General features: G+C 30.7%; 2 protein-coding genes across 3 annotated transcripts; both read right to left on the bottom strand.

Moving 5' to 3' along the window:
- Positions 1–2,525: 2,525 nt before the first annotated feature.
- LOC124844121 (cytochrome c oxidase-like protein) lies at positions 2,526–5,612 on the bottom strand. Of its 2 annotated transcripts, none has more exons than XM_088104762.1 (4): positions 5,425–5,612; positions 4,637–4,743; positions 4,450–4,492; positions 2,526–2,864 (listed from the first exon to the last, which is right to left on the bottom strand). In XM_088104762.1, the coding sequence occupies exons 1-4, from the start codon at positions 5,537–5,539 to the stop codon at positions 2,776–2,778; spliced, it is 354 nt and encodes a 117-aa protein (XP_087960888.1). In that variant the 5' UTR covers positions 5,540–5,612; the 3' UTR covers positions 2,526–2,775. The 2 variants fall into 2 exon arrangements, with proteins under 2 accessions (XP_087960888.1, XP_047176951.1); XM_047320995.2 differs by having other exon boundaries at positions 2,526–2,832; positions 5,425–5,608.
- A 3,304-nt stretch (positions 5,613–8,916) lies between these two features.
- On the bottom strand, positions 8,917–11,540 carry LOC124844131 (tubulin alpha chain-like). Its single transcript, XM_047321006.2, has 4 exons — positions 11,320–11,540; positions 10,319–10,553; positions 9,845–10,215; positions 8,917–9,763 (listed from the first exon to the last, which is right to left on the bottom strand). Exons 1-4 carry the CDS (start codon positions 11,410–11,412, stop codon positions 9,110–9,112), a joined length of 1,353 nt encoding a protein of 450 aa, XP_047176962.1. The 5' UTR covers positions 11,413–11,540; the 3' UTR covers positions 8,917–9,109.
- Between the last annotated feature and the right edge of the window lie 1,901 nt (positions 11,541–13,441).

The following is a 13,441-nucleotide window of genomic DNA, read 5'->3' on the forward strand; positions in this document are numbered from 1 at the left end:
TTTCTACAACTGGCTCTTTTCTTATTGTTATTTTGGAAAGGTTATTGAATAATAACTCAAGGCATGAATCATTTGGCTAAAATTTTAGTTGTAAATGATTTATATTAAGATATTAGTTTTGAACTGGAAAATGATCACAAATAGTACAAAATAAAATTATAGCTGTCTGTGAAGCACTTATTTTAGGACACTGCATAAAATAAATGAATTACCCAAATATCGTGCAAAAATAACTGTATGAATCCCACTTTATGAAAAGGAAAATCGAACAGTTAAATCTCCATCGTGTGTTTAATAAGCATCGCATTGGAAGAATTATAGCCAATCATTTATGATTCAGAAAATGACATGAATGGTAAGACTCCAATATTTGTTCTGTTTTCTCAAGCGATCAATGAATACTTACTATGGTTTTACATCTTCCCTGCAAAAACATGACTACTTATAACAACAGCTGGTGAAAAGACAAAAGAGAAGGAGTTTGCACCTTAAACTGGATTTCATAGCATAAGGGAACATCAAGTCACTTGTCAAGGTTAACACTTTTACATTTCTTGACATATTTTTTCAAATTTGGACTTCTTTTATATTTTTATCTTTTCCTGCCTCCGTGATTGGGTTGAGACATGTTGATATTGACAATTGACACTAAAAGAAATGTGATGATGTTTGAGTCAGAAAACAGAAAGAGTTTAAATGCAGGCAACAATGGAGAAGTTATAGGCAGTTAGCCTTTCCTTAACTAGATGGCGCCTCTACAACTAACCCAATACAACGATGATAGAACTGTCATAACCGCTACATGCTTAAATCTCACTTGCGTTAGGAAAGCAACTGCACCTTCTTCAAGAAGAAGACCTTCAAGTATTGTGGATAAAAACATCTAAAATAATAGATCTTCTAATTCAAAGTGCAATGACTTAACATATTTTTAAATTATATTCAAATTTATAACAAAATTAGTTATTGATTAAACTATGATTTTTGAAAGTACTAGAATATTGACATAATCCATCATCATCGATAAGTTCTCAGTTTGTTTTAAATTAACAGTTATCTTTTAATATTTCTGGGAATATTGCAAATCTCTTTTTAATTTATACCAGTTTTGATCAAATCAACCCTAGACCGACCCACAATTTGAAGAGCTCAATAACAAAGCATTACCTGATCGTTGAAGGAACATAGGCTACGAGACTCCAACCTTATTCATCCTACAACTGGACAGTGGATTATTCCTTATAGATTAAAAGCTCATAAATAAAAATTAACAGTGTAATACTAAATTATTGTGTTTAACTTAATTTTGTAACACATCTTTAGCGCCTAACCTAGAAATATATACATCCATATCCTCTACAAATATTTTCTTTACATACTAGTACAAACATATACAGACGTATACGTGTCTGTCATTTTTTATGATAATAGAAAAGTATATGCAATTAAAAAATGTAATCCTTATTAAAATACAAATGTGATTATTAAATTTATATTAAAATTATAAAAAAGTTCAAAATCATTATTTTAGTTATACAAGAGCAGCCCTATCATTTTTCATATAACTATTAGTTGTTAGGTCTTTCATAAATAATCATATTTATAAAAATAACAAAAAGGTAAAATAATCTCTAAAGAAAAAGAGATCATAAAGCAATGTCATACTAACAAGAGAGAAATTGGATAAATAAAGAAAGTGAATTAGTGGATTAGAGTTAAGTAAGTGTTTCTGATTTTACAGTTTGAACTATCATATGAATGACAGAAAAAAAATTGGAATGAGAAAGGATTGAGAGAGATAAGAAAGACGAGTAAAGATTTGGAAGTTTCTTATTTTTTTTTAGTTTTGAGAATGATATTAACCACTCATATGGGTCAAAGTCACTAATTGTCACCTTTATCAGCAAAGAATTATATTTTGTGGATATTAGACCTTGTTCTTTTGAGTGGATTTGAGAGAATTTGAGAGGATTGAAAATAATTTTTTTTTGTCGTTTATTTGAGTAAATTTAAAAATAAATGAGAATGAATTTGAAAATAATTTTTTTTAATTTGTCACGTTAATACAATTCTATACTAATATTAAAAAAATTTATTTCTAAATTCACTCTCGTTTACCTCCAAATTCACTCAAATAAACGACAAAAAAATTTATCATCAAATCCACTCAAAAAACAAAACCTTGGAGGAAAACCTTCCAGTGAAATTCTTTGGTAAAATAATCCAACATAGTTCCTAAGCTCAAAAAAATAAAATCGAAGCACATTTTAAATTAATACAACTACACCATCACTTACCCACTTCAAATACATATTATCTTAAGGAAACTGCCTAATTAGTCATCAACAACATAGAACCATAAACATTTATTCCCACATCCAGCGGTTAAAAATTCTGTAAAATATATACAGCAATTAACATTTTTATAATTTGGAACTTTTCCATCCACAAACATGGGTTGCCTCTTCAAAAATCAAAACAAAATCTAAGATCGACAAGAAAACAGCTAAGGAGATAACATAACATAATATAAACCTGCGGCCTCACGATCGATTTCTTTCAAAATTTATTGAACTAAGAATCGACATGAAAAGAAACATAATTTTGTTTGGCAATTTTATTTTGTTACAACCATAAGAAAAAGAACACAAGATAAAAACATGGCAAACAAATGTTGTCAAGTGCAAGTTGTAGATCACATTTCAAAAACCGCAATAGTCAATCAATTTCTTGAACATTGACGAAAGAAATGCCCCGGTGCCACAAACAGCTTCATTAAACCACTAATACTCTCTTAGTGGTGGTCCTTAGTTTCGAATAGCCCATCGGGACCTGCTTATCATAAAAGAAACATGTCATACAACCTGAAATCTCAGTCCAACAATATTTTGAAGACAAAGGCAGACACAGTAGCATTGGATTACTAACAGCAGACAAGGGATACAAATACACAAGAAATCTGCTACTAATGCAGAAGCAAACAGTAACCTATAATCTTGTATATAATTCATATATCTAGACAAGTTTCCCCATAATTACTAAAAATATGAAAAGAAAAAATTATATAAACTTTTTTTATAAGCTAAAATTAGTTTATTTGTTCGTTATAATCAACTTTTTGGAAAGCTAAATGATTTTAGCTTCTCCAAAATATTAGTTTAACCATTACTTAAATTTTACCTTCTAAAAAAAACGTATTTCATTTTTTTTGCTTATTAGTAAAGAAACCTGTTCAAACAGAACTATAAGAATAAACAACCACCTCTACAGGCAAATTGTGATAATAAAATTAGAAATTTACACAACCAACAAAAAATAATGAGTCAGTGAGAAATACTGGTTGGGTATAAGAGCAACTTCAGCACCCTTAAAATAACTTATGAATAGTGTTGAAAGAGCTGAGTAGTGTGGCAGTGTGTAGTTGCTTATCAATGAAAATTGTGATAATAAAATTAGAAATTTATACACAACCAACAAAAAAAAATGAATCAGTGAGAAATACTGGTTGGGTATAAGAGCAACTTCAGCACCCTTAAAATAACTTATGAATAGTGTTGAAAGAGCTGAGTAGTGTGGCAGTGTGTTATCAATGACAATATGGTGTCTGTGTGTGTCTGTGGGGGGGGGGAAGTCTGGGGCGGATGTGAGGGTAACTTCTGGGATCTATATTGAAAATTTCTTTACATCAAATCATTGGCAACGATAATGATTTAAATTGCAAAAATAAAAGAAAACGATGAGCCACAGTGTGACCTAACACTTGTGCACCTCTAAATTAAAGCACTATGGCAGACGCTCCAAAGCAATAAATGAGTCCCTTTTCATACACTCGTTTATTGCTTTGTGAGGTTTTTGCCCATGTGTATCACTTCATCGACAGAGATACAGAAACAGGAAGGAGTCATGACAAGAACGTGCCATGCTTATGAAAAAAGAAAATTACTGCTGGGTTCTCAATCCTTATATTGGAGGCCATGAGCCTCGGTAGGTGCCATGCAAACAAACATGTAAAAACCAAAAGCAGCAAAAAAAAGATCATTTACACCAGATCTTCGACTTAAAAATGGCATTACATGTTCAACTTGAAATTTTGATAATTGGATCCAATGTATGCATAAAAACTGTGACTGAAAGAGCCCACAAATAATAAAATGTGAATAATAAACCCAAAACAGCCACAACCCAGCCTCCCTACCCATCCATTAGAAACCAAGTCCAGTATACTAACCAACAAAAGAAGGCTTCCATTCACTAAATAAAAATGAAAGATAGTCATGTAAACAGTTACACTATTATTAACAAAAATAAAAAAGTCTATAGCCAACAAGATTTTCCATCACTAAAGGAACGGAGGGAAAATTCAAAACAATTCAAATATTTGAGAAATAATTACTAATTCTAAAGAAAGCTCCATATCATAGATATGAAAGCATAAAATTGAAGACATACCCCATGGGAATTCCTTATTGCGGATATGTAAATATGGGTAAGCCTGCGCAGAAAAGTAAAACATTAAACTTTTGTTTTAATAATACAAAATGAACATACTTGAACATGCACGGGAGATGGGGAAATGACAGCAAAATACAAAGTAACAATCATAAACAACTGCAGATGTGTATAAACAAAAGCTCACAGGAGGTTCTTCTGTGTGTGGGTGGCCCTTTGATAGATTATAAATGGCCAAAGCAGTGCAACTGACAATGCCTAGATATGTAATCTTTTCCCATTTGGCCGTCTCGTCTGAGAGAAAAATGAGAAGAGAAATAATTAAAAAAATATAAAACAAATGTTTGAAATAAAACATGCAAAGTGCAATATAGGTGAGGTAGAGAAAATCTATCAATCTCACCCTGAAACAAAAGATACATTAAATTCTTAACAGAAAGGTCAATATTACAGTGATGAAGTAAGACACAAAAAACCTAATATTACTTTGCTCATTTAATCGGAAAAATGTTGCTATCTATAAATACAAACCCAATGAGTCTACATCCAGAAATTTAAACGCAACCCCGTTATCGGATTCGAAACGTTTGAAATCGAGATAATTGAAAACTCGATTTATTCATTTATTATCATTTCGAACATAAGCAAAAGAATATTCAAACTTAGAGTCGAAATGAATGCACAAATCCATTTCAGTGGACAAAAAATAGAAATTACAAATCGATTTCAGCACAAAAAGAAATCGACCGCACGCAGTTCAAATTAAAAGTAAAAAAAAAAAAACGGAGCGCATAATTCTTTTAATCTCGAATAAAATGGAACTGGACTAATCTCATCAATACACAAACCCTTTCCGCACGTAAATTGACCTAATGCACGACACGCTCCCGCGAAACAAAACTATTGCAGCAGATCTAATTATTAAAACCCTAAAATAAATAGGGTTAGAGAAGAGAGAGATGATAAGGTACTTACAAGCATCATCGTGATGACCAGCGGAAGAAAAGTTTCTCTTGGGAACCTGGGAGCCGCGAGCGCCTCCACGTAGGGCTGTTCGAAGAAAACCCGATCGAACAAGCGATGTCGCCATTGCTCGCCGTTTGACTCTTTCTTTTTTCTGTTTTAGCTTTGGAGGGGTAACACAAACAATAGTAGCAGATTAAACATGAAAACTGCTTATATATTGCTCGAATACACCTGGCACAAATTCCTTCATTTTCTGTTTAATATCTTTCATTTTTCTGTAGAATCAATTGTGATTTTAGTATTAAAAATGAACGGATTTCTTTTCAGCCTAGTAATTTTTTTTATTTATTTTTTTACCTTTTCAAAATTTAGAACAATTATATTTTTCTTTCATAAAATTATGAGTAAACTTTAGTTTAGTTTTTGTAAATAATTTCTTATATTTAACTTTCAAAATTCTAAAGTTATTATATTTTTGTGTACATATTTCATATATCTTAATTTCTTTAGTGATATTTGTGATCATTATTCAAAGTTTTCTATAACATGTATGGACACAATTTCGTGGCAAAAATAATTGTTTGAGATGTAAAAATCAAAGAAGAAATAGGTTTAATTGAATTGTTTGAGATTAAATTATCTTTTCTTTTTATGATATAAATTTTTGTTTTAAGAAAAATACTACTTTCGTATTAAGAACATTTTTGATAAATTATTAAAAAGTATTTTTGAAACTTAAAATATATATTTTTTTAGATTTAAAAACTTATCTTTTTACACTTCACTCCTTATTTTCCTCAGATAATTTGAGTAAGAGTGAATAAATGAATTTAATGAAAAATATAAAATAATGTGAAATAGTTCCTTTTAAGAGATTTAGAGGTGAAAGAGATATATATAAGTAAAATTTACACAAATTTATGAATAATTTGATGAATTTAATAGATAAAAAAATATTTTAATGTATTGAAATATAATATTATAATTTTTTCCTTTAAATGAATAAAAAATAAAATGTATTTAGATGAAATTAATGAAAATAAAATGAAAATAATTACTTTTTGAATTTAAAAATTTTAATTACTATAACAAAATTTTAATAAAATTAATATGTGATTGTTTGAAAATAATTTTAATTAAATATTATATTTTAATAAAATAAAAATAATTATTAATTAATTATTATTATGATTAGTATCTTTATTATGGATATAACTTAAAAGAGTAAAAGTGTAACATTTTATGTATAATATTTTGATTTTACATATAATATTAAAAAAATATTATATCTTATATATAATTATAACATCATCTCTTTTATTTAAATATATTTAGTTCTTTTATTTAAATATGTTTTCTAAGTACAATTATAAATTATGAAAAAGAACTTTAAAAAATATTATTGAAATATAGTTCTCTAATATGACGAGTCATGTTTACAATTGGAGGTTTATACTAAGATAAATAATTTCAGCAATTTAGTGTAAAAATTAGGTTTTTACATACTATCTAAATCTAAGTTATTTTGGTAAAAAATTTATTTCCTCTAAATTATCTTGGCAAAAAATTTATTTCCCCTCACACTATCCTGCATGACTTACACTTACCACATTTAATCTTATTGAAGATTCATAAGACAATTTCAGTGTATAAGTGAGTACAAACCTTACCTTACAAACTGATTTTATAAGGTTAAATTAGGTTTAAAGTTCATTTTTTAAGATGACATAAGAGTCATCCAAAACTTGTCTTAGTAAGATTTGTTGTTTTGTTAGGTCTATCATGTCACTCACTAGTGGAAGATTTGTTGTTTGTTTGGCTTATCATGATACTTGTTGAAAATTTTGTTATTTGTTGAGCCTATTGTGTCACCGTTAACAGGCCACTATTAGACCATCATTAATGTTTAGTCTCATGTAAAAATGTATATACATCAACGTGAGGGATGTGTTGAAAATTTCATATTGACTAGAGATAAGACAAACTTATAATATATAAGTGGATAAAACATTAGAGTATAAACCAATTTTAAAAAGTCGAGTTAGGCTTAAAGTTCACTTATTAAAAGCTCACCCTTGATTACAGTACCTAAAAACCCGAATCATAGTGAAGAAGGTTAGAAGTCTCATAACGACTAGAGAGAATACCAATTTATTGTATAAGTGGATGCAAATTCCACCTTACAAGCCAATTTTGTGAGGTTAAGTTAGACTTAAAGTATACTTCTTAATATGGTATAGAGTCATGAGTTAGAATTTATCTTTGCAAAGTTTATTGTTTATTGGATATTATTCAATTTGTTATCGGGTCGCTATAAAATCATCCATTAATGTCTACTCCTACACTAATTGTATATGCTTGCATAGTATGTAGGAAATTCCACATCAACAAAATATAAGACTAATTTACTATATATAAATGAGTGTAAACCTTAATATAAACTAATTTTGTGAGATTAAGTTTAAAGTTCACCACTTGAAAGAAAGAAAGTATTGAAAGAAGAAATACTCTAGCGCTAGCTTTGATCGATGACATTTTATATTATTCCTTTATAAAGTATTAAAATAAAATTGATATCTACTTTGAATCAAATATGAAATACAATTTTAAAATCAATAATTTAAAAGTAAAAACCATATATAACCTTACATTTATTTTACTTGAAAATTAAATTGGCTATGATAAATTTAGCTTCTTTTTTTTACCGCCTTGAGTTACATAATGATTTTTTGGTAAATATGTATAATTTTACAGGCATCTTAATTATGATATGATCTAATTTTAATATATTAATAATAATTTCTTAATACCGTATAATATTGAGAATATGTTTAAAGATTTTGTTTGGATGATTTTAGATTGAATTGGTGTTTTTTCAACGATACCTGGAGCCGGTCAAGAATGAGTTTCAAACACTTAACCTATTAAATGCTTTTAGATTCATTCTATTTTTTATTAATTTTTCCTACACATTTAATCTCATAAAAATTGAGTAGTTAAAACTCGTCTTTTACTACAATCTTTTATAATTTGCAAAAAGAATTGTTGTGTTTCCATTTTTTATTTTACAACCTATAATATGTTAATATTAATACAGGATTTATATCAACTCTTTATTGAACTCGCCGTGAAAAACCACCAACCTAGAACTGTTCATATTTGAATGCGAAGAATTTGATTAGGTGGTGCAGTATCTGATGTATTGAACTAGAAGGCACATCAGAATTGTGATGTTCTAACAATAATATTTATCGCAACCATATTACAGTAATGTATAAATTTAGAATACAATCAATTTCATGTTCCGAAATATTGTGATAAGTCCTCTTAGTTCTGCTGTCTTTATTTCTGAGAAAATATCATTAAAAATAAAATAAAATATCATCAATGCATTTCTTGTCGTTAAAGTAATTGTCTTTGAATAAAATTAAATTTGAACAGATTTTATAATAAAGCAAAAGCAGACAAAAACCTTTTAAAATATTTTTTTAAAAGCCTTACTTTTAACTGTAAACCAAGTATTTTTCTTAAGCCAAAAAATAGGCTGGACCAATATCCCTTAGTACCGGAAGAGGGGGAGTTCCCTCAAAAGAACAACCATACACTGAGCACGGGAAGAAAAACAACACGACCAAAGTAACATTACAGTTTTGTAAGTAGAAAAATATAACATAATAGTGCAAATTTCTCCTGATCAATAATCTTCTCCCTCTTCGTCTTCACCGTCGGCGGCCTCTGCACCGACTTCCTCATAATCCTTCTCCAGGGCAGCAAGATCTTCACGAGCCTCAGAGAACTCTCCCTCTTCCATACCCTCACCAACATACCAATGTACAAACGCCCTTTTAGCATACATCAGGTCAAATTTATGGTCAATGCGAGAGAAAACCTCAACAACACTGGTGGAGTTCGAGATCATGCATACAGCCCTCTGCACCTTCGCAAGATCACCACCTGGAACAACAGTTGGGGCCTGGTAGTTGATTCCACATTTGAACCCAGTGGGGCACCAGTCAACAAATTGAATGGTGCGCTTGGTCTTGATAATGCCCACAGCTGCATTAACATCTTTAGGCACCACATCACCTCTGTACATGAGACAGCAAGCCATATATTTCCCATGACGCGGATCACACTTGGCCATCATAGACGATGGCTCAAAAGCGCTGTTGGTGATTTCACCTACTGATAGCTGCTCATGGTGAGCCTTCTCAGCTGAAATCACGGGAGCATAAGATGAAAGCATAAAGTGGATCCTGGGGTATGGCACTAGATTGGTCTGGAATTCATTAACATCAACGTTCAAGGCACCATCAAACCTCAGGGAAGCAGTCAGTGAGGATATCACCTGAATATACAGCGAGAAAGTTAAGAAGGCACAGCATATCACAACACAACAGTTATTTCAAACTCTTGTGATTAAAAATACCTGAGAAACTAAACGATTGAGGTTAGTGTAGGTTGGCCTCTCAATGTCAAGGGAACGCCTGCATATGTCATAAATGGCCTCGTTATCAAGCAGCACAGACACATCTGTGTGCTCAAGCAGGGAATGGGTGGAGAGAACACTGTTATAAGGCTCAACAACAGAGGTTGAAACTTGGGGTGAAGGATAGACAGTGAAACCAAGCTTTGACTTCTTGCCATAGTCCACCGAAAGGCGCTCCAACAACAGGGAACCAAGACCGGAGCCAGTGCCACCACCTACAGCATTAAAAACCAGAAAGCCTTGGAGACCAGTACAGTTGTCAGCAAGCTTTCTGATGCGGTCCAAGCAAAGCTCAACAATCTCCTTCCCAACTGAACCAAAAACACCCTTCTTAGAATCTGATATTCAATTCATTACAGTAAAATTGCAAAAGAATTAATATGTTAGACAAAAAAATGAAAGGAGCAGCATTACTAGTATAGTGGCCACGAGCGAAGTTGTTTGCCGCATCCTCCTTGCCGCTGATAAGCTGCTCAGGATGGAATAGTTGGCGGTACGTCCCTGTCCTGACTTCATCAATCACAGTGGGCTCGAGATCTACAAAAATCGCACGAGGCACGTGCTTTCCAGCCCCAGTTTCGCTGAAGAAGGTGTTGAAAGCATCATCACCTCCTCCAACGGTCTTATCACTCGGCATCTGGCCATCAGGCTGAAACAACACGAATGCACCACAGGTTACATCTAAAACAAGTTAAGATAACACAAACATGGATAAATTCGGTTTAGAAATTGTGCCATTTTCTCTTCTAAAGTGTTACTGGTTTTTCTTCTACCAGAATTAACAAAACTACTGCTTATTGAACTACCAAGCCATATGTTTTTCTTCGAGAAATTACTACCAGAATGGAATCCTGGCTACATTGCCACATAAAACATAACAATTAACACAGATTTGAAATAGATAAATCTAAATTTTGTTAGGTATTTTCTAATAAAAAATTAAGTATAACAACAGGAAACAAATTAGGGAGACAAAACCTCAATTTTGATAGAAAAGTCAGAACCGTAAACAGTTACAGAAATAAATCGAAGTTTGTTGGTTGTTAGAGATGTAATGATAAATATAAACAAAAAGTTTTAAAATTATATCTAAAATAGGCGTTATCATCAAATTTAAATCTCAAATCCTTCGAACAATACGGAACCAGAAGCGAATGTCCGGAAAATACACAACGTACAAGTGAACATGGGAACCAATCGGACCAAAATGAAAAAAATGTTGGTAAAAAAACATAGAGCGCGTACAGATCGGCGAATCGGTGAAGCAATACAGAACGAAACGCAAATAATATACACAAACGACAAAAACGCGGTTGAGATGCAGAGGAAAAGGTAACAGCGGAAACAGATCGAGATTGAGCATGAGAGAAGATAATGTGTAAAGAAATGGAGGGATTAGGGTTGAGAAATGAGACCTGAATGCCGTGTTCAAGACAATAAAGCTCCCAGCAGGCGTTTCCGACCTGAATGCCAGCCTGGCCAATGTGAATTGAGATGCACTCTCTCATTGTTGCTGACGAAGAAGGAAGATCTAAATGGGAAAGAAGGAAAGGGTTTCAGAGATGAGCGTTTATTAAGACGCCTCTCTGCTTCTCTGATTGAGATTTAGGTTGCAACGAGAGAAGTGCTGTGGCGTGTGCGCTTGGTTTCGGTGTATTTATGGAAGCGGAGGGTAAGTGTTTAATTGCGGTTAATTATTGGTTTATTTTGCCAACGGTGGGGCCCTTTTTTTACCTTCAAATTTTAAACTTGTTTCGTTTATGCACCTTTCCCGGGTGCCATTCTGGCCACGAAGCACCTCCCCACTCTGCAACAACGCACCGTTACGTCCAAACTTTATTCAACTTTTCATGTTCTAACATTCAAATTATTTTTTCCTACTAATTAAAGAATCACCTTCAACTATGAATTAACGTTAACCGTTTATCGAATCGTCAACTTTACAAATATTTATTATATGCAACCAATGAGTTTTCGGTAAACAGATGCAATCAAATTTAAATTTCTTAATTATATTAATTAATTTGCTCACGTTAATGTATTTATTACTTAGATATTGATTTAACACTTAATGTTTTTAAGTCTAATTTTTTATCAGTACTTTATTTTCATAGCATTAAATATTACACTTAATAATATAGTATATTTATTAAATTTAATTATTAAAATATAAGTATATTAAGTATGTGACTTTTTTTTATTTAGTCTATATAAAAGTATATTAATTAAATTAAATTAATTTCTATAAATTCCATATCTCTTTATGTACATAAATATTATATTTTAAGACCAATGTATGATAGAAAACGTTACATATATAAATATTGTGTTAATACTTATCTTTAAATTTATTAATTTAACTTATCTAACTTCAAATATAATTCATGAATAATCTATACTGTGTATATTTTTGTAAGGCATTATTTTTAAATCATACAACATTAACGCAAAATATTATAATAACACAAAAATATCACAATAATAGAAGTAGAAATATTTCAAAATTAATGGTTTATTATTGTGTAGGTAAATTCAAAAAGATTCGTATTATTCTAATTTTGTTAATAATTTTAGATAAAACTAAAAGAAGAATGATTGGGTATAAACATAAGTCTGCTTTAATCTTTATTGTACAGAGTAGTTTTAAGTACAAACATTGGCATTATCAAATTCAAAATTTAACGAAGCACTAAAATTGCCTAGTTTTAGAGATGTTGGGACTAAAAGTATTAAAATTTAATATATTCTTAAAAAGTAGAGGATTAAATTTACAATTTAGGATTAAATATCATTAATAAATAGAAATAGATTTTGTAGTTGAGTTTTAAATGTTTATTATTTCGTATTTTTATATAAAATAAAAATCATACGTTGATGTTAGAAATAATACTTATTAAATGATATGATTGACCCTCTTAAATTACCAACTAGTGAGATTTATTGGGTTATACTCTATTTTTTAACTTACAGAGTGCTTTCATCACGTAAAATAGACACGGTTGTTGCATACATGGGATTGAAATAAAGAGGGTATAGAAGTAGTTGAGCAGGAGAAATATACATTCACATTAAATAGAAGAAGAGCCACACATCTAAGTTTTTGTTCTAATTATCTTATATGATTTTCATAAATAAAATAGGAATACAGACAGAGAAAAATACCCAAAAGTTGGCACACAAAATAAAATAGTAATAATTTAAAAATAAATAAAGATTAAAAATAAAAAAATAGTTAATCTTTTTATATTGTATTATTTGAAAGAGGCAAATATTCAATATTCACCATTAAGATTTAAAAAAATAAATATTAATTATAATGAAGTAATGTATTATGTAAAGTTATAAAAAACTGAAAGAAGAAATGAGGATTTCCAATTCATTTAACTATGACGAAGTAGTTTAGTTGTTACGTTGAAGCTCTTGGTTTCAAAGGGGATTCTTTGGCACGAAAACGATTTCAATAATTGAATTTATGATTTCATACCAAACCCCGTGCACCTCTGGACATCAAAAAGATTCGCATGCACCAACTTATGT

This window comes from Vigna umbellata, chromosome 1, assembly GCF_029865625.1.
Source record: "Vigna umbellata cultivar VRB3 chromosome 1, Vumbellata_1.0, whole genome shotgun sequence".
Classification (NCBI taxonomy): Eukaryota; Viridiplantae; Streptophyta; class Magnoliopsida; order Fabales; family Fabaceae; genus Vigna; species Vigna umbellata.

Excerpts from the sequence above, each read along its gene's own strand:
- LOC124844121 (XM_088104762.1), bottom strand. The coding sequence starts at position 5,539 with ATGGCGACATCGCTTGTTCGATCGGGTTTTCTTCGAACAGCCCTACGT. Across the intron at positions 4,744-5,424 it reads TGGTCATCACGATGATGCTT|ACGAGACGGCCAAATGGGAA; the intron begins GTAAGTACCTTA and ends TTTTTCTCTCAG. Across the intron at positions 4,493-4,636 it reads CACACACAGAAGAACCTCCT|GCTTACCCATATTTACATAT; the intron begins GTGAGCTTTTGT and ends TTTTCTGCGCAG.
- LOC124844131 (XM_047321006.2), bottom strand. The coding sequence starts at position 11,412 with ATGAGAGAGTGCATCTCAATTCACATTGGCCAGGCTGGCATTCAGGTC. Across the intron at positions 10,554-11,319 it reads GTCTTGAACACGGCATTCAG|CCTGATGGCCAGATGCCGAG; the intron begins GTCTCATTTCTC and ends GTGTTGTTTCAG. Across the intron at positions 9,764-9,844 it reads TCAATCGTTTAGTTTCTCAG|GTGATATCCTCACTGACTGC; the intron begins GTATTTTTAATC and ends CTGTATATTCAG.